Consider the following 22,074-nt stretch of genomic DNA (forward strand, 5'->3'; position numbering starts at 1 on the left):
GAATGCAAAAAACAGAGTCCCTGTTTCTGTAAGCAAGTCACCTCACTTCCCTGTGTTCTTTAAAATATATAATATTCCTAGCTGTGTGACCCTGGACAAGTCACTTAATCCCAATTGCCTCAGGAAAAAAAATGTATATAATATATGTACAGATTGCCCAACAAGAGTTTTGTGGAGCTCAAATGAAAATCCATGTCAATAATTTTGCCAGCATAAGCAAGCGTCTTGTAAATATAACCTAGTGCTGGCAGTAACAATGATTCACGAAAATTACGCGTGTGTTTCGCCTTCCTTAGCTCGGAAGGCTGGAGCAGGAGAAGGGGATGGGGCTAGATGTCACTTGGGCTCCCTCCTCCCCCTCCCTCCTCCCAGGGGACTGTGAAGCTGGAGGGCAGCCACCGTCTGAGTCCGTCCCTGTCCCTGGCTCCCTCTAGCCTCAGTGTGTCCCGGCAGCGGAGCAGGCACGGGCGGACTTGGTAGCGGAGGGGCAGAGAAGCTGTACCTGCCGAGAGGAGCCCGCGGGACGCAAGCGCCGCCGCCGCCGCCGCCGCCAGAATGGTGAGAGATCCCAGACCCGGGGAGCCCCGGGAAGCGGGGGGCTGGGAGCAGTGCCGGGACGGGAAAGGGCAACTGGCTTCTTTGGGTTGCTGAGGGCACGGGACCCCGCAGGACCCGAGGCGATCTGCATCGCGCACTAGCCACGGACACCTTACCTGAGGGAAAAGTGCAGAAAACGGGGTGGGATTGTCCCGGAGCTGGGAAGCCGCGGGGATCAGAGCCCGGGATGGAATCAGGGACGAGGGATTCAGGGGAATAGTCTGGAGAATCGGGGGAACTTCCACTTAATTCAAGGGGGGAGATCCGGACCGGGTGAAGGTGATGTGTGTTTGCCATGGATGGGGGAGACGGGCGGAGGGGGAAAGAGGGGAAGGAGTAATTCTAGGGACACAAGGTGGGGGCGGCTGGCTAGGAGAATAACTTGGGTGTACTGAATTCAAACGATTTGGGGCTGAAGGGAACCTTAGAGCTTATTTAGGCCAGACCCAGAGAGGTCAAATAACTTTCTGAGATCACGCTGGTCAAGGAGCAGCCCTAGGACTTCAATCCAACCATTCTCCAAAGTATGTGGAGCTACAACTCCCAATCTATTGCTTCTTTAACATGACACCGACACAGGTGGTGCAGGGAAAACATGGCCCCCGAGGGAACTTTGAATTGATGGTCTCAGAATTTGGGAGTGGGAAGTGAGGTAACTCAGGTGCCCTCAGCTCTTACCTGATCCTGACCCTCGGGTGGGGAGAACAGAAGGCTGGCTTACAGGCTTTCAACTTTCAGGCTCAGGCTGTCTGGCACAAATCTCCACATACCACAGGGAAAGGTTGGATCAAGATCCCAGTGGCTGGGGAAGCTGCTTATCTCACTCTGGTGTATCTTAACGCCTTTCTCCAGTCCCTACTCTTATTCTCCATCTCTCTCCCACCCAGAAAAGTAGCAATCCATTTTTTCTGTTCCTGAGCTACACAGTCAGGAAGTATTCCAATCTTTAATTAGAGATCCAGTTTTTTTGGGGATCCCTCAGAGATCTCCTCTTGTGTCACGTATTCCTATACCTTCAAGTAGAATACTTCCCCCTATCCTAGGTCCCTGAAATAGGTAGCAAAGTAAGTAAACCCATAAAGACTCCTCAAATTTCAGTCCCTGTACGAGATGGTAATTATAGTACTTCTGGCCTCACTACTACAGGGGAAGGGCAGAGGAAAATGATGGGGGTGGGGAATGGAAAGTAGAATACATGCCCTGCTTAGAATGGTACTGATTCTCAGTGTGGGCTCAGTTCTACCTGTTTATGACCTTCCCTTCTGTCCTCCCCATGTAGTCCTTTCCTAAACCCTTTCCCTCTCCCCATTGCTTCTCTTTGGAATACTGCTCCAGAGGGCACTGTCTAAAAAAGTTGTGAGCCAAATGATAAATTTCTTAAGGGTCCTGTCCTAATAATGGGCAGTTGTGTAATATTCCTGGAGTACTGAGGATGAGACAAGACTTTTACTCTAGGGAAAACTTACTTTTAGTCCTGGTTTTGCCACTAATTTACCTGTGTAGGTTTAGGCACACTACTTAATTGGTTTGCGCTTCCTCTTGCAAAAAGGACCACGTGATCTTAAAATTCTTTTAAAGCTTTGGTACTGATAATCTCAAATTAAGATAGCACTTTATAAAATATTCTAAGTGATTTTTGTTTACTTCCTCCTGTGTTTCTGTATTAAATAATATAGTTTCCATATGCAGTGATGTGATAGTTACTCCAAGTCTACCCAGCATAGAAAAAAAAAAAAAAAAACCAGTAAGTTTTAAACTTAGTGTTATTTATCCAAGTTTTAAAGCTATATTTCTTTTAATAAATAGATAAATTCAGGTGGGTTGTGAGACTCAAATAAAATAAAGTACTTTGCAATATTAAAGCTTTTTATAAATGCCAGTTTTTTTATTATTATTAGGGGTGATGATGCTGATAGTAATAGTAATACTAATGGTAGTAGGAGTAAGAGGACTAGAAGGAGTAGGAGTAGTAGTGGTGATGGTGATGGTGGGTGGTAGTAGTAGTAATAGTAGTAGTAGTAGTAGTAGTAATAGTAATAGTAGTAGTAGTAGTAGTAGTAGTAGTAGTAGTAGTAGTAGTATAGTAGTAGTAGTAGTAGTAGTAGTAGTAATAGTAGTCTCCAAGTAAGTACTGTTACAGAAGACTACTTCCAAGTAAAGCTTACCCCATGCAAACACAGGCTACCTGATGATAATGTCACTCTTCTACCTTTTACTGCACTGTTCCTAAGCTCAGACATTATTTATAGAACAATTCAGGGGTGTTTTGGTAAATTTTTAACAATTAGTCTGAGGTGGAGTAGAAGAATAAGTATACACAGTTTTAAATTTAACTTGCCTTATTAACTTTTAAAAGTCAAAACAGTAAATCAAACCCTGATTTTAAGCAACTGATTATTTATGAAGTATCAATGTTCATATTGAAAATTTAACAACTGTCTCTCCAACCTGGTGAGAGCTGACTCCAAGTACAGTCCTGGATGTACTCCTGAAAAGTTATGAAAATGAGATTTTTAAAGTAGTATATTTTAAATTCACCAAGGTAGCTATTTACTTAATAGAAATCTGTGGCTGATTTTTTTTTTAAAAAGAGGAGTGGGTTAAGTGAAAGAATCTTTTGTAAAAAGAATAATCAAGCAGTCTCTAATATGTAGTTTCAGTATTTTTGTATCTGTCTTTGGCACCTACTGAGTATATTGATATGCAGTTATTATTAGTAGTATCAATATTATTTTCCACTCTTAACCCTTTCTCTTGATCTACACTGATGAGTTGATGGTGAAAGATTCAAGACTTTGGAATGTATCCCTTGCTGAAGATAGGTTTCACAAAGATTTATAGTTTTTTTTTTTAATATTTCACTTTAGACTCTTTTAAACAATGAGATGAGTAGGGCCAGTTCCAATGATCTAGTGATGAAAAGAGCCATCTATACACAGAGAGAAGACTGTGGGAACTGAGTGTGGATCACAACATGGCATTTTCACTCTTTTTGTTGTTATTTGCTTATATTTTGTTTTCTTTCTCATTTTTGTTTTTCTTTTTGATCTGATTTTTCTTATGCAACAAGATAATTGTATAAATATGTATACATATATTGGATTTAACATATATTTTAACAAGTTTAACATGTATTGGATTACTTGCCATCTAGGGGGAAGGAGTGGAGGGAAGAAGGGGAAAATTTGGAGCATAAGATTTTGCAAGGTTTGATGTTGAAAAATTATCCATTAATATGTTTTGAAAATAAAAAAGCTTTAATAAAAATAATAAAAATATTTCACTTTATAGAAAGTTGTAGTAATTTATTAGATTTAACTGGTTTTAAGTTAGAAGTTTGTTCAGAAACAGGAAATCTTTTCTGTTATAATCCAGATTGACTGCATTCAATCTTCTTGGGAATTGATTGAAATTTAATGATTGAGAGTCAGAGGTTTGGTGTTCCTGACAGTACTCCTCCATGACTAGCCTAAATGGGCTTCAACAAACCCTTATATAGCCTGATTCAGGTACTCTTCACCCTCTTTCTTATAGTAATGGGGTTATCACTCAATGTAGCAGAAGTGTTTTAAGGAGGAAACAGTGATCTCAGGGACAATCTGTTTAGGTTGGAGAGTTGTGACTATGGGATACTTAGTGTCCTTATTAAAGTGTCCTGTTCCCTTAATAATAAATATAGTAATGATGACTACCAGAAATCCCAACCCATCATTAATGTTGTGAGGGGGAGGCAATGGCAAAATAAAGGAAAGCTATTCAGGGTTAAGTACCTGATGTGATAGCTAGGAAGAAAGCCTACAATTGGGTTTGGGGTTAGCCAGTGTGATGAAATCTAAGAAACAGATGGGTGTCTTACACTGAACCCCACTCAAACCAATCTCCTGGTAGCGATGAACAATATTGGAATGAAAAGAGGCACGTGGAGGTTATTCAACAGACAACAGAAGAAGATAAAAGTAGCCATAACAGGGGAAGGATATTCAACAAGGACTTGCAGTGAGGGAGGACATCAGAGACTGATTCACTTGAGCAAAATCTATTGCCCACTATCCTCCAGATAAACATTGGTGGGAGATTGAAGTTCCTTGTGACTTTTTGTGTTCAAGTGACCAGAAGGGGATATCAACAGCATAAGTAAGACTTTAGTTCCCTGAGGCTGTTGAGAATCCAGGATGGTTTTTAATATCTTTTTCCCCCAAAGCAATTGGGACTAGGTGACTTATCCAGGGTCACACAGCTATTAAATGTTAAATATCTGAAGCTGGTTTTGAACTCAGCTTCTCCTGATTTCAGGACTGGTACTCTATCCAATGTGCCATCTAACTGCTACAATTTCAATATCTTATAAGGAAAAATATAAACAATTTGTATAGGGGCAGGGGAGATTAAAATGCTGTTCCTTATGGAAAGACTTAGATGAATTTTTGAAAATGAAGTAAGCAGAGCCAGGAAAACTCACAATGAATGCAACAGTATATTTACAAATACATTGGAAAGAGCAACAGCCAAAAAAAGAAAAAGGCTAAAGTAAATGCTGTGAAGAAACAAAGAACAAATAAAGAACAAATTTGGTGCCAAAGGAGAGATGAGAAGACACTTCATCTGTCTCATTTGTTGTTGTGAATGTGTATATGTAAGGGTGGGGCAGAGTTCTATTGGTATGAATGTTGCCTACAATGTCAGATTTTTTTCCCCCAATGAATTGATGTAGTTTTGCTGAATTTTTTCTCCTTTTCTGCTTTTGAAAGTTTCTTTTAAAAAAATTCTTAGTTATATGGAATGGACAAGGAAATGGGGGGGAGGGAGAATTTTCAATGTAAGTAATATGAAAACCAAAAAATCAATAAATTAAAATATGTTTAAAAGAAAAAAAAGAAAATTTAAAAGGACACAAGAAAAATTTTGGTGATGTGACACCAAATATGTCAGAAATTAATTTAAAATAATGTTGCTCAGATAATTGTATAAATACATTTGCATATATTGGATTTAACATATTTCTACTATGTTTAACATATATTAAATTACTTGCCATCTAGGAGAGGGATTAGGGGGAGGAGGAGGGAATTTGGAACACAAGGGTTTTGCAGGAGTTAATGTTGAAAAATGAGCCATGCATATGTTTTGAAAATAAAAAAGCTTTAATTAAAAACAAAAACAAACAAAATAAATAAATAAACGAATGCTGCTCCCACCCTACTGGGGACATAGGGTTGCAGACTGGCCCTGTTGGGACCATTATGATGAGCAACTTGACATGTAAGACAGTGGATCATCTGGTGCTATGTGTTCTGGTGCCATAACAAGGGCAATACATATATAGCCAAGCAACTCAGAAATAATGCTATTCCAATTAATAGCAATGCTTCAGTGCATTTTGTGCCATTCACTGAAACAGGCAAATCATATGAAATGAAATGATTGGAGTTAGGAAGGCATTAATTATGTGCCACTGCTACATATCAAAATAGGAAACATTTTCTTTAAAAAAATTTATTTTATTTTTTTCCAAGTGTAACTTTTTATTTGATATTTCTACTTCCCCAATTACATGTAAATTTTTTTTCACATTTGTGTTTAAAACTTGAAATTTCTGATTCTTTTTCTTTTTCCCCCTCTCCCTGCATTGAGAAGGTAAATGTGAAATTATATAAAATATTTCCATAAAAGTCATGTTGCAAAAGAATACATACATCTCCCCACTAAGAAAACAAAAGACCCTCAAGGAAAAAAAAAAAAAGCTTCAATCTGTGTTCAGAAACAATCAGTTCTTTCTCTGGGTGTGAATAGCATTTTTCATCATAAGTCCTTCAGGGCAGTCTTGGATCATTGTATTGCTGAGAATAGCAAAGGCATTCACAGCTGATCACCCCACAACATTGCTATTACTTTATACTCAGTACTTTACTATGCTTGAGTTCATGGAGTACTTTCTAGATTTTTCTGGAAGCATCCTGCTCTTTATTTCTTATAGAACAATAATAAAGAAACAAATTTTTAACAGATTTAGGCAATGGTTTCATGTTCTTTTTTTCTCAAAGATATCCTCACCTTTAAATTACACAACAATATATTGCATATCAATGTAGGGTAACTTGTAAAAAGAAAAAAAAAACCTTTATGCTCAACCCAGATTAGATGAAATAATAGTTGAAACTGAAATAGTTGAATAGTTCTTAAATTTAAAGAAGAAAGAACTGCAAATGGAAGCCATTGAAAAACCTCCATTTAACATAAATACCAGAATTGCTAACAAATAATGCAATAGATGGCAAAAATGAAAGTGATTTGAATGATTATGAAAAGATGAATATACTTAGAGTTTCAAAAAAGTCTTTTTTGAATGTGAATCCATCAAAGAAACTGGCTATACCAAAACAGAGCAATTCAAAAAAGTTGGTATTTGCTAGACGATCATGTCCCACATTATTTGATAATATGTTATAAGCATTATTCCACAATATATCACAATGTGTAAAAAAATTTCAAGATCTACACACAAAGTATATATTGTGACTGTGCTGTGGTAAGTAGCATAGGAAGAAAAATAGAGTTATCTAGGAAAACGTCTAAGAAAGGACAGACATCAAATATAGCCATGATAGTAATGCCTTGAGAAAATTATTGAAGACCTGTTGAAAAGCATTGGAAAATTTTATCAATATCTACCAGATGAATGCAGCATAAAACTTGAGTTCTATCTCATCTAATTAAAGACTGTTAAAAATGGAATGGAATCTGGAATACAAAAATATATCAAAAATTCTGAATACTCTTAATCAACAAAGTGAGAGAAGCCAAAATATTGTAAAGACCCACATAAACAATTAAAGTTAATTTAAAATTATACTACAGAAGTTTGAGAAGTGAGGAAATTAGAGGAGAAAAAGAACTCCTAAAGAAGAAGAATAATGAGAAAGTATTCTAGTCTTCTACATGATAAAAAATAATTCCAAGAACAAACGTGCATTAGATAAAATGAAAAATGAAAGCTTGCATTCCATTAATATAATGAATGACAAGAATAATTACCTCACGGGAAGTGATTGAAATTCTAACTCCTCTATAAAATAGGTCTGAGTAAAATCCACAATTGTTGTATATGACTTATAGGGGCAGTTAAGTGGTACAGTGTATGGAACACTAGGCCTAGAATCAAGAAGACTGAATTCAAACCCAGTCTTAAGACACTAGCTATGTATTACTTACTCTGTTTGCCTTAATTTCTCCATCTGTAAAAATGATCTGGAGAAGGAAATGGCAAACCACTCTAGTATACCTGATAAGAAAACTTCCAATAGAGTCATAAATAGTCAGATATGACTGAAAAGAACTAAATAACAAAAATATACAAAAATATGAATTACTGGTTTGGCCCACGTTTCCATCTTTCTAGCTCATTTCCCCTCAACTTGTATCCAGGTTGACAGACAGGAATGTCCTAAGAGAGAGTGGTTTCTATAAATGCTACTTTCAGGGTTTTAGGGTTAATCCTTGTGGATTGCTATTCATGTTATACTATAATTTTCTTTTTTTCCTAGATTAATAGAACATTTAATAAAGAATTTAACCTAATTTCAGAGAAAGAAATTGAACCAGTCATAATGGATTTTCAAAGAAATATTTTTTCTTAATTAATGTTATATACTATATTTTCTAAACCCCATTGGTATATTTTCCCAATAATAAATCATCCAGTTGACAATCAAAAATTTTTACTAAAAAGACAAAACAAGAATGATAATTATATAATATTCCACTGATAAACATAAAGTGTATTTTCCCACCAATGCACAGTATCCAATAGGGAAAACTGGGCAGAAATGAAGTACCATGGTAATGAGGAACAAGTAGCCAGAGTAACATGACTCTGGAACTTTGGCTCCAGTGTGCTTTCTCTTTTTTAGAACCTGTCTTTCCAAAGGTCACTTTAATGGATTTGTGTTGGATGAGTGATTCTGTTGCTAAACTGGGCTGTTCCACTTTGTACTGGACTAACTCCTAAGAGCATGGAGCCTCATCTGAAAAGGTCAAGGCACTAAACTACCCTAATGGCTATTCTGCTGCTAGAATGGCTGTTCTTTTGCTCAACTGGACTTGCTCCTTGGTGACATCTATAACCTCTGACACTTGTAGCTTCAGGCTCAGATGATGCCCTCAGCTGAGATATGATGTTCTTTTAGAAAGCTAGAGATCCTTAACCTGGTTTCTACTTCTTTACCTGGGATTTAAGGTTCTTATTTTATTTTTGAGATGGCAGTGGAGAGATAGGCAGACATTCAGAGAAGAGTCAGAGGAGAAAGAGACAGAGACAGAAAGAGAAGAAAGACAAATAAAGAGACAGAGAGACACACAGAAAGGCAGAGACAGAGAAGAGAGAGAAAAGAGAGAAGAGAGAGACAGAGACAGCGAAGAGAGACAAAGACAGAGAGAGATAGAAGAGACAGAGAGACAGAGAGAAAGAGAGAAAAAAGAGACAGAGGCAGAGACAGAGAAAGAGACACAAAGAAATAGACACAGAAGAGAGGCAGACATAGAGGCAGAGAGAGAAGAAAGAAAAGAGAGGCGAGAGAAAAGGGGAGGGAAAGAAACAGAGAGAAAAGAGAGACAGAGACAGAGAGACAGAGACACACAGAGACAAGAAAGACAGAAATGAGAGACAGAGAAAGAGAGAGAGAGAGAGAAGAGAGAGAGAAAGAGAGAGAGGGAGAGAAAGAGAGAGAGAGAGAGAGAGAGAAGAGAGACAAAGACAGAGAGAGATAGAAGAGACAGAGAGAGAGACACAGAGAGAGACTGAGACTTACACAATTTTCTTTGGTCAGTTCTTCCTGATTTAGAAATAACTTATTCATGATGAGTAACTAAATGTTTATTTACGCTAGCTAAACCATAGCAAGGTAATGTATATTTGTTCAATGATCATAAAACAGTTCTGGGATCATGAGTCTCCATTTGTTAACTCCAAAGTTCTCCATTTTGTCATATACAAATAGAAGCTGTAACAGAATAATGTAGTAAGCTTTGCACTTGCCTGGTGAATTGTCCTTTCTTTCTTTTTTTTTTTTTTTTTTAGTATTTTTCACATACAAATTTTTGTTTTTTCCCCTTTTAAAAATCAAATTTGTCAAAGTCTGCCCAAGGGGCAGACCCTTATATTAGAAAAGTATTTTGCCTTCTTCCTCCTTGATGGAAACTTGATCCTATTTTTTTTTACCATAAAGGAAGGAAAAGTTAAGAAATGGAGGTGAATTTATGGAAAAGCCAAAGACTTGGACTACAGTGGATTCTCAACCAATATTTGATTAATTAAATTGGCCTGAATAGGACAGGCATTTTATCTGAGACTGAAAATCACCAAAGTGACCAAATGTCACTTACTATGTGACCTTTTATTATGTCATATAACATCTCTGGACCTCAGATTCCTTGTCTTTGAAATGAAGGAATTAGATTAGAGATCTTCTAGAATCCCTTTCAAGCCCAAATTTATGATCCTATCATCTTCTGCAGCTCTGCAATGCTAAAGAAGTTTTTAGCTCACATATCTTTTTATCGCCCATTGCCAATGCACTTAATAAAAAGCAGCCACTATTCCTAATTTTTATCATAATGAAATTTTTAGGCTTTATAATAGACTCTAATTTAATATCTGATTCTTTTTTGTGCCACATTTACTCACTGACATGAATCTAGACCTACTTGTTCATGTTCATCCTTTGATCTCACGGAGCCTTCAATTAAAATATGTCCTAATTAGAATTAATAGGGCAGGAGTCCAAACAATCTTTTGAAGTTCATTAGCTTTTAATTTTCCCTCTGTAATATAAATATCTCATTTCTACTAACTACCCTGACCAACAGTATCATATCCCTAATAACCTTAGCCTAGCAACTAGTAATATTATTTTTTCTAAACAAAAGTTTATGCCATGTAAGATAACAAAATTCGCTCAACAAATATTCATCTATCAAATTCTTACTAAATGCTTCCTAGACAAGGCATAACTCCTGCCTTCATGATGCATATAAGCCAACTGAGCAATAAAGTATGTGTGCAAATAAATATAAAGCACAATATTTCATGATGAGGGATTCAGGGTTGAAAATATGATTTTTAATTAGTCTCAGGATTTGAGAATAGTTGCAGTACCTTCCTTAGAATATCCAATAGTAGTTCTCAAAGTGACCTAATATTTTTCAAGTCTTTTAAAGATTTCTTTTAGAAAAAATGATGTGACCAGTTAGTTATTCTTCAGGTAGAGAGAAATGCATTACAATGGCACCCTGAAATGACCTGTTAAAGTATTTGAAAAGATTTCTTGATAGAGAAGTTAGAATTGGATCGTTTGAAGGCATAGTGTTTCCTTCACTCTTGGTATTTCCAGTTAAGATGGATCGCCCTATCAAGGATAGCTTAGGTTACCTGAAAGTTGGGAATGGATTACGTGACTTTTGGAGAGAATTCTGTACACATACACACACATACACACACACTCAGGGAAATAGATGCCCTTAATAATAACTTGCCTCTTTCAACTGGTAAAACTGAGACCCTAAAACTGATTTTGTAAATTCATACGGAGACTACACAAAAACCCTAAACCAGAAGGCCCTGGAGTGACAAGCTCAGGTTTAATATAGAGCCACACAAATATAATTAGAAAGAATAAGTGTAAGTCCTGGATGGCCAGAAAGGATATTTGAAATATGAGTTTGTAGTAGATCTAGGACTTAAATTTCCTCTGTAGGATCAGCTTACCCTTGGGCTGAGGCATATTGGCCCCTGGCTCTGTTAGGGAGGGATGACCTATTTTCGAGAAAGCTATTTCTATGAGCTATTTTTTACTTTTCTCTGCTTCCTATGTGAAGTTTTGGAATCTAGTTGGGGGCAAAATGCTGCTGCTATTTAGCTATGGCTTGATTATGTCCTGTGTTATCATTGTGTATCAATCACTGAGCTTGGGGATTTCTGTGTGGAGATTAGAGAAATTTTAAGATTTCAGGACCATGGAGAAGCTTATTAGGATGATGATTAAGAAAGCTTTTTCAGTTCTATAAATTAAAGAATATGGACAGGATAGCCCTCCTTTCACCCAAAACAGCCTTTAAAAGAAAAAAGAACCTTTCTCTTCTCTAACTAACTTATACTGCAGTGGAATGGGGGAATTTTATTGTCTCAGACAAGAACCCTGACCCTAATGATAAGAATATATGTAGGGATTTTCTGTTTCCTACTCTATTATAACCTCTTTAGGCCATTTAGAGGAATAACTCTTTTATTTTCTGTGGTGACTTCCCATTGCCCTTGACTGAAGCAATCTCTCCTGATTTTTTGGCAATTGTGGCCATCTACATATTCCTGGTACCCTGTATCTTATAATCTCTGTGGATGAGGTTGGTGGCTGCTTTGAATTCTATAGGTGGGTTGACTGTGAAAGAAGATGGGAATATTGTTGTTTGCTTAATAGTATGGGCTCATAAAGTCATTAAGAAGAAAAATGAAGTGACAGTCACTAAACTAGTGATTCACCATATATTCAAGTTGGCCAATCCTTGAAGGATTTTGTAATTTCTTAGCCTATCCTCTCCACAGAGAATCATAGATCATTGGATTTAGGGCTAGAGGAGATCTTAGACATATGATCCCTTCATTTTACAAATTAGGAAGCTAATGTTCAAAAGGTAAAGTGATTTGTCCAGTGACACAGTAAGCAGAATTGACCTGGGTCTCATGACTTCAAAATATGTTTTTTAAAAGCAGGTAAAATGTTACCCACTTTAATTTTTCTTCTTTTTTTTTTTTTTTAAAGAATTTTACGGGCAGCTAGTTGGTAAGTGGATAAAGCACCAACCCTGAAGTCAGGAAGATCTGAATTCAAATCTGACCTCAGACATTTAATACTTAATAGCTGTGTGACCCTGGGCAAGTCACTTAACCCAAATTGCCTCAGTAAAAAACAACAACAAAAAAGAATTTTATTCTTTTTATTGTTTTAAATGTAACTGAGGGAAAATAAAACACTAAATAGAAATGTAAACTCCTTGAGGGGAAAGACTGTCTTATTTATGTATCTATTTTTAAAAAAATTTAAAAATTTTGAACTTAAAAAAAAATCAAATTAAGAGAACATTTCCATATCCATAATAGTATGGAAAGAGGATTGTACATGAAATTGTGAATTCTTTATTATGCACAACTTTTCTTTTTAAAATATGTAACAAATTTAACATGTAGCTTTCTTTCAAAGAAATGCTTCAGCATCCATCTTTTATTGATTCTTTTTGAATTTTTTTCTTTACCTTTTTTTCATCCCTCTTTGTCTCCCTTCTTTAAAAAAAGGAAAAAAGGTCAAAACATTGTGACAAATATGCATGGTCAAACTAAACAGATTCTCACATTGGCTAGGTCTGAAAATGTATGTCTTGTCATCTTGAATCAGGAGTTAGGGAGCGTCATTGATCGTCTAGAATCATTGTCACTTATTGCAATGATTAGAATTCTTACATTTTTCAAAGTTGTTTTCTTTTGTTATTGTATAAATATGTGATACTTAAATAAATGTTATTATATAAATTATTCTCCTAGTTTTTCTCACTTTACGTTATATCAATTTATATGATTCCTGGTAGGTTTCTCTGAAACCTTCCCTTTCATAATTTCTTACAATAGTCCATCCTATTTATATTTATATAAATTTTATATTCATATTTATTTGTTTAGCCATTCTCCAAAGAGTACATGCTCCTCTAGTTTCCAGGTGTTTGACATAGCAAAAAAGAGATGCTATTAATATTTTTGCCTATATGAGTTCTTTTCCCCTTTTTTTGGTTTCTTGGAGACTTAGCAGTAGTAACACTGGGCCAAAAGATATGCATATTTTAGTAACATTTTTGCTCTACTTTCTTTTCCCCCTATATCCCCTTATGTCTGGGTCAGTTATCTGACTATTGTTCTGGGAGGAAAGGAAGAGGAGAAACAGACTAGAGGCAGAGCTATTCCTTGGATAAGACCAGAGATATGGATGGATTTTACTTGGGAGGTCAGAACTATTCAGTGAGCATTTGCACATATTGTGTGCAAGAGGATGGTGCTAGGTGTTGGAAGAGATGTGAAATGAGATAAAACAAAGTTGTTCTTCAGTCATTTTTAACTATAAGACATAACCCTACCCTTCTAGAGTTTATAGAGAATGTCTAGAAGTTAGTGTTTGAGATGTCCTAATACTTTATGGTGATGATAGCCTCTAAGAAACCGGAAAGTCACAGCCGATGCCAGATGTGTGGGTGTAAACTAGTAAGATAATGAAATAGGTATTTTGAAATAGAGAATCATTATGCTGCCAAGGACCCAGACCATAAAAAGACCTCCGAAGCACAACTGCCTACTCTTATGCCCAAGGGAGTTCTAGCATAGGGGTGGAGTTCAGGGACCGTGGGATGGTAGGGTACCACAGAGGCGAGATGCCTTTGGGGATCTCCAGGCAGAGTCAGGATCATTGATTTACAAGTCTTACCTGTTCTTCTTTTAGTAGCTACTTAATAAATGCTAGTTGAATGACTGACATTGGGGCAGAGAAGTTTAGGTCAGTAAACTTCCCAATAGTCCAGAGGATTTGTGCTTATTTTGTTAGTTAATTATTTTACTTGTGATATAGGAGAAAGGACACTGAACCTAGATTCTAGCCCTGCTTTTACCATTGACTAGCTTCTCTTGAATAAATCTACTGAACTCCTCTTTTTCTACTTTATATGTAAAATAAAGGCATTGGATTGAGTGATTTTTAAGTACCTTTCTAAAGGTAGCTAAGATGTCTCACTGGATAGAGCACTGAAGTCAGGAAGACCTGAGTTCAAACAAGGGCTCAGACACCAGCTGTGTGAACTTGAACAAGTCATAATTTGTTTGCCTTAATCTATTGGAGAAAGAAATGGCAAACCATTTCAAGATCTTTGCCAACAAAGCCCCATTCCAATATGGTTCGTAAAGAGTCAGATATGACTGAACAACAGCAAAGTGCCTTTCTAGTTCTCATTTCTACAAGTCTGTAAATTTACCGCCTTATTACATGCTGTTTGGTATTGATTCCTGAATGTTTCCTATTTGTTTGCTAAATCTTGTTTTCTTAGCTTGTATGCTTCTATGTAGTGTGGTCTATACTACACCTTATACTTATTCTATATCACTCAGGAACTGGTGTAGTACTGGTACTGTCTACTTTATGGTTGATTTTCCTTAAATACTTTTGGAATTTATCAAATTCGAAAGCACTTGGTCCTGGTGCCCTTTGGGGAATATGAAATAGAAATATTGCTTTGTTCCCTATATCCTGGTTCTGTCCCTAGAGAAACTCACAAAATCATGGGGGGACCTATTATCCAGCAACTGAATGGAATGGTTGGGAAACTCCACCCCCATTTTGGAGAACTCTGAGTTTCAAAATGCCATTCCAGTCTGCGTCAAACCATGGATAAGAATAGAAATAAACAGATGAGTCACATGCTTTTCCTCCTGGGAATATGTTGCAAGTCTTCTGGCTCTGGGCTGGCTGGCGTGTAGTGAACTCTGTCCTAAAGGCTGTGATTGCTTTGGTAGGAGTAGAGAAGGAAGAGAGAAAAGGGAAAACTTGAGCTTAACTCTCTTTTTTTTTTTTAATTAAAAATTCATGGGAAATAACTAGACATTCAAACTCCTGCTTCTGTCCCTAAAACAGTGCCATGGCCTCCTGGGAATGGAGGGGTGAGATGGGTGGGGTGTATAATTTCACACAAAATTCTAGGAAATCATTCCCTGGACCCAAGAAGATGATCTCGGTGGAATGGTTCTAGATATGGTAACAGGTACAAATTGAATTTTTAGTTAGAGATGTTTCAGGGATGAACAAACTCCCCAAAGGCAAAGGAATGACTGGCACTCTATATTCTTTCTTTTTTTCTTCCCCTCTCACAGCGTGAATGTATATCAGTCCATGTGGGTCAAGCAGGAGTCCAGATTGGCAATGCTTGTTGGGAACTTTTCTGCTTAGAGCATGGCATCCAAGCTGATGGTACTTTTGGCACCCAGGCCAGCAAGATCAACAATGATGATTCCTTCACCACCTTTTTCAGTGAGACTGGCACCGGGAAGCATGTGCCCCGGGCAGTAATGGTTGATCTGGAACCCTCTGTAGTAGGTAAGTGCCTACTCACTAGGGAGTATCTGCCTCCAATTACACATTGATAAATGCTGGAAAATGCTGATTTTGCATGGAGGTGATCTAACTTCCCTTCTTGGATGTGCTACCAAATAGCCACAAATTTGGAATTTTTTTGCAAAAGTGTCATAGACCTGAGATTTGAAAGGGACCTCAAAAAGTCATCTAATCCAAGCTCCTTATTTCACAGAGGAGGAAATGGAAGGTGAGAGAAGGAAAGGGATTTGCTCAAAGTCCTACAACTTGTTAGCTAAAGAGCCAGGATTCAAATTCAAGTCTTCTGACTCAAGAAGTTCAGAGTTGGAATGGATCCCAAAGCCCATCTAGTCCATCTCATACTTGAATAAGAATTTCCTCTAATTCTTTTGTTCTTTGCTTTTTAAAAAAAGTTTTCTGAAGCCTTTTTTAACATCATTTTTAACATCATTTTTTGACATCATTGTCACTTATGAATGACTCTCCCTCCCTTAACAGACACCTTTTTTGTAACAAGTAAGCACACAGTTAAGCAAAATAGATCAATGAATTGGCCATATTTGAACATATAGATCTCATTCTAGACTTCTTTGTTAAGAGGTACATGCTTGGCAGTCCTGGAAAATCCTGATTAATTGTGGTTTTTGCTCTCACTACTATATCATTCTGCTTCTCCCTTTATTCAGCGTTTGAAGCAAAGATAGAGGAACTCCATAAAAGTCTGCCACAAGTCTCTCCCTACTTCCATCCATCCTCCATTCAGTTCCCAAAGTGAATTTTCTAAAGCTCACTGGTATTCAATGCATTCTAGTGGCTTGCTATCATTTCCAGGTCTGGTATGCAAAGCCCTTCCTAACTTAGCAGCCACTCTATCTCTCTAGTCTTTTCACACCTTAACACATCCCCTCTCCCAAAAACTCTTCAGTCAAATGACATTGGCCTCCTTTCTGTTCCTTGAACAAGACACTCCATCCCTCTACTCAGAGCATTTTCACTTAGAATGCTCTTAGAATCCTCATCTCCACACCCTTCCTTGGTCCTTCAAGTTCCAGTTAAAAATCTCACTTTCTCTGGAAAGCCTTTCCCAGGTCTAATGCCTCCCCTCTGTTCATTATTTCCTAGTTATCATTTTTAAAAATTTAGGTTTTTAAAATTTTCAATTCATAAAGTAAAACAAGCATTTCCATAACATAATAAAAAGATGATCATATATGGAACAACTTTCAATTCCTCTTAAATCTATAATAAAGTATCATGTAAATTTCTTTTCCCCCCTTATTTTTCTTTCCTTCCCCCAAGATAGCTACCATTAACCACAAATATGTCTATATATTATATATATATTATATATATATATACACACACACACATATTATATATATATATATACATATGTATGTATACACACATATTCATATAAAATCATTCTATACATACTTCTATTTATCAGGTCTTTTTCTGAATATAGATAGCATCTTCCTTCATATGTCTTTTGTAATTAATTTGGTATTTATAATAGTCAAAATGACTTATTCACTCAAAGTTGTTCTTAAAACAATATTCCTGTTACTGTATGTAATGTTCTCTTGATTCTGCTCATTTCACTCTATTATTTTGTGCAGGTTTTTTCCATGGTTTTTGTTACAGCATCTTTCCATCACAATCATATACCACAAGTTGTTCAAACATTCCCCAATTTATCTTATATATGGTTTGTTAATAATTGCGTTTTGCCTCCCCCCATTAGCATTTGAGCTCTGTGAAGGCAGGGGCTATCTTTTGCCTTTTTCTTTCCCCAGTATTTAGCACATCATGTAGCACACACTGGGTGCTTAATAAATACTTATTGACTGACTGATTAAATGTAAAGAAGTGTGACCTTTCTTTTAGGAAAGGTTAGAAAGATGTCTTTAATAGAAAACTTGGTTTCAGTGAGTACTAGAAAAGTGAAGGAATGGAGGAGGGATAAAATATTATTAGATGAAAAGTAATTGCTTTAAAAAAAATTGAGCAGAAGTGAAATGATCAAAACCAGGAGATCATTATACAAGGCAATAAGATTATGCAATAATAATTTCTGACGGATGTGGTTCTCTTCAACAATGAAATGATTCAGGCCAATTCCAATGATCTTGTCTGAAATGAGCAGAGAAAGGATTGTGGGAACTGAGTCTGATTCACAACATAGTATTTTCACTTTTTTTTTGTTTTTTGCTTGCATTTTATTTTCTTTCTCATTTTTTCCTGTTTGATTTGATTTTTCTTGTGCAGCAAGATAACTGTATAAATACGTATGCATATGTTGGATTTAACATTTATTTCTACTATGTTTAACATATATATTAGATTACTTGCCATCTAGGGAAGGGAAATTGGAACACAAGGTTTTGCAAAGGTTAATGTTGAAAAATTATCCATACATGTGTTTTGAAAATAAAAAGCTTTAATTAATAAAAAAAAAATAAAAAAAATTGAGCAACAAGAGGCTGGGGTCTAGGGGAGGGGAAGGGCTGAGATTAACAAATTTATATTGCCTTCAACATGGATTCTTTTCCTCATCCTACACTGATTCCAGGTGTTCAGGTCAGGGAACGTGTTAGTTCTGGTTTTGGATATTCATGTTTTTCTCTGTACAGATGAGGTTCGGGCTGGGACCTATAGACAACTCTTCCATCCAGAGCAGTTGATCACTGGGAAGGAAGATGCTGCTAACAATTATGCTCGTGGCCACTATACCATTGGCAAGGAGAGCATTGACCTGGTTTTGGATCGAATCAGGAAGCTGGTAAGTAGCTAGAAAAGTTAAGGGTTGGGAACAGTGAAGGCACACTTCTCTCTGAGTTAATAAGGTAAATGTCCCACTATGCTAAGCCATTGGTCCTAACTTTAAAAGATGAAACTTCTGAGAAATAGTGATGTCCAAAGGCATCCATAGGTGGGAATCATTACCACTGCCCTTCTTGGGAGCATCATCTAGTTCAACCTCTTCATTTTGTAGTTATGGAAATTAAGTTACAGAGAGATTGAATGCCTTGTTAAGGTCAAACTGCTAATGGAAGAGCTGGAACTAAAATTCAGATCTAATGACAAGACTGTGCTTTATCTAGTACTAGACCTTGTAAATTTTTTTACACATGTTATATAATACATGTTAAATATACTATGTGTAAACATATTTATACAATTCTCTTGCTGCCCAAGAAAGATCAGATCAAAGAGGAAAGAAAATGAGAAAGAAAACAATGCAAGTAAACAACAAGAAAAAGAGTGAGAATGTTATGTTGTGGTCCGGTCCACCCTCAGTCCCCACAGTCCTCTCTCTGGGTGTAGATGGCTTTCTTTGTCACAAGATCATTGGAACTAGCCTCAAGCATCTCATCGTTGGAAAAAGTCACGTTCATTAGAATTGATCGTCATGTAATATTGATGTTGCTGTGTAAAATGTAGACTTTGTAAATTCACGAATCCAACTTAAATGTATAATTAGGCAACAGCTAGAAATCAGGGACTTTAACAGTTTTTTTGCTTGAAATCTTCTTCAGGATTGTCTGAGGAAGATACTATTGAGCCTATTGTGCCCAAACTGAAAAGGGAGACCAAAAACAGTTATATGCTGAGTTCAAATCATATTACCCTCCCACTCCTGTTCTTAAAACTCATTTTTCTCAGTAAATCATCATCATAAATATGTATAGATCATGGGTCAGATGTATACCCCCTGGAGCAAGCATTATCACCAATCCTTCCCCTGAGGTTAGGGTATTAATTTTTGGTGATATGAAACCAAGAGGAATTAAGTTCCAAAGAGATTGAGTTCCTTGGTTAAGGTCTGAACTTAGAATATAGATAATTGTCTTCCTTTTCAATTATATGCCATAGAGTCCAGGGGTCCTCAAACTTTTTAAATACGGGGCCAGTTCACTGTCCCTCAGACTGTTGGAGGGCTGGACTATAGTAAAAACAAAAAATTTGTTTTGTGGGCCTTTAAATAAAGAAACTTCATAGTCCTGGGTGAGGGGGATAAATGTCCTCAGCTGCCGCATCTGGCCCGCGGGCCGTAGCTTGAGGATCCCTGTCATAGACTAATGCCCAATTACTGCTTCTACCAGGTAGCCTGTGGAAGATTCAGATGAAAAGAAAACTAAAATTTCTAGTTTCTAGCAGTAACTTAAACACTTATCCATTTATGTTGGAGTCAATGAATATCAGGTGTCTGCTACAACGTAAATTCTTAGAAAAAGTCTTGGACCAGCGCAGTCCCATTATGAGAATTGGGTTTGTGACCAAATACCCCCAGACCCATATAGTCACCTGAAATGAAACAGTCTGATACACTAATTAAAAGCATTTATCATCTGAGAAAAGGCTTGTGAGGGAGAGATCCTACAAATGAGCAGAGAAGGAGAAAGTTCTCAGCTGCTTAAAAGGTTGTGGAAAAAAGATGAGATATTATAGTTTCTGAATGCTTTTGGGTGGATAGTGGAGATTAAAGAAGAAGACATATGTAGACACAATAAAAGCCAGGCAGCAAGATGTTTAGAAATTCTCAAGTAAGATTTAGAGTTTGCAGCTTCTGCTCCAATTTTGTGGTTTCTGGCAGCAAGTTCACTGGCAAGGGATCATTATTATATCAAGCAGCTCTGAGTCTCAGAAATCTTTTTAATTGACTGATTGTTGTGTGATGCCATTGTCCTGTTCTCCTGTGAAGAAGGGAAATTTTAACATATAGTATAGTCATTGCAGAACCCATGTTGACAGGTTCTGGTCCCTGCTCTGACATTGCTTAAATGTTTCGATATAAGCAAGTCATGTAACTTCTCTGGGACTCAGTTTCCTTATTTATAAAATGAAATATAAAGATTGGATTGTCTCAGGTTCCTTCCAGCTCTTAAATACCATTTGCCTATGAATTTCAGACAAAAAGAAGCTCCCATCTGGGAACTGAAGGTATTTGACTCTAAGTAAGGAACACGGTTTTCCAACAGATTATAAAAGAATGTCCAAGGCTCAGAGGTCAGCCAGTCTAACTCCATTTTTTAGATTAAGAAATTGAGACTCCTCCTACCCCTTTCGCCTTCATCCTCTCATCTCTCTATTTAATCATTCCCATAGTTCAGTAATTCAGTATTCATTCTACTTTTTTGTTGTTGGTCCTGTTCTGACTTTGTGTCACAACTTCAATAACTAGGATCCTTGTCTTTTTTTTAATAGTATTTTTCCCAGTTATAGGTAAAAACAATTTTTAACACTTTAATTTTTTTCTGAGTTCCAAATTTTCTCTTTCCCGTCTTCCTTCAATTTGATATAGGTTATACACATGTAATCATACAAAATGTATTTCTATATTAGTCATGTTGTAAAAGAAAATTCAGACCAAAAAACAAAAACACCCATGGAAAACAATCTGCATTCAGATTCTATCAGTTCTTTCTCTGAAGGTGGAAAGCATTTTTTATCATGAATCTTTTTGGAATTTTCTTGGATCACTGAATTGCTGAGAATAACTAAATCATTTTTAGTTGAACAATATTGCTGTAAGTGTACTGTTCTCCAGGTTCTGCTCACTTAACTCTCTTTTCACTTCACGTTAGTCTTTGCAGATTTTCCTATTCCTTATTTCTTATAGAACAATAGTATTCTATTATAATCATATACCACAACTTGTTTAGCTATTCCTTAGTTGATGGACATCCAAGGATCTTTGTCTTGTTCCATTATAGTTGACTTTCCATCCAGTCCCTGAGTTTTCCAGCTGTAGCAGCCTGCCTTCCCAGCCCATTTCTTTTCTTTTCTTTTCTTTTTTTTAAATTTTAATAGCTTTTTATTTACAAGTTATATGCATGGGTAATTTTACAGCATTGACAATTGCCAAACCTTTTGTTCCAATTTTTCCCCTCCTTCCCCCCACCCCCTCCCCTAGATAGCAGAATGACCAATACATGTTAAATATATTAGAGGATAAATTAAATACAAAATAAGTATACATGTCCAAACCATTATTTTGCTGTACAAAAAGAATCAGACTCTGAAATATTGTACAATTAGCCTGTGAAGGAAATCAAAAATGCAGGAGGGCAAAAATATAAGGATTGGGAATTCGATGTAATGGTTCTTAGTCATCTCCCAGAATTCTTTTGCTGGGTGTAGCTGGTTCAATTCATTACTGCTCCATTAGAACTGATTTGGTTCATCTCATTGCTGAGGATGGCCAGGTCCATCAGACTTGATCATCATATAGTATTGTTGTTGAAGTATATAATGATCTCCTGGTCCTGCTCATTTCACTCAGCATCAGTTCGTGTAAGTCTCT

The 22,074-nt window shown here is 36.7% G+C and overlaps 1 protein-coding gene across 1 annotated transcript in view; it reads left to right on the forward strand.

Moving 5' to 3' along the window:
• Window positions 1–425: 425 nt before the first annotated feature.
• LOC127564152 (tubulin alpha-8 chain) overlaps window positions 426–22,074 on the forward strand; it is a 29,511-nt gene continuing 7,862 nt past the window's right edge. The window contains exons 1-3 of the mRNA XM_052000491.1: window positions 426–558; window positions 15,545–15,767; window positions 18,401–18,549. Coding sequence (XP_051856451.1) covers window positions 556–558; window positions 15,545–15,767; window positions 18,401–18,549 — 375 coding nt within the window. The 5' untranslated portion in view covers window positions 426–555. The remainder of the gene's footprint in view (window positions 559–15,544; window positions 15,768–18,400; window positions 18,550–22,074) is intronic.

Source organism: Antechinus flavipes, chromosome 5 (genome assembly GCF_016432865.1).
Source record: "Antechinus flavipes isolate AdamAnt ecotype Samford, QLD, Australia chromosome 5, AdamAnt_v2, whole genome shotgun sequence".
Lineage (NCBI taxonomy): Eukaryota > Metazoa > Chordata > Mammalia > Dasyuromorphia > Dasyuridae > Antechinus > Antechinus flavipes.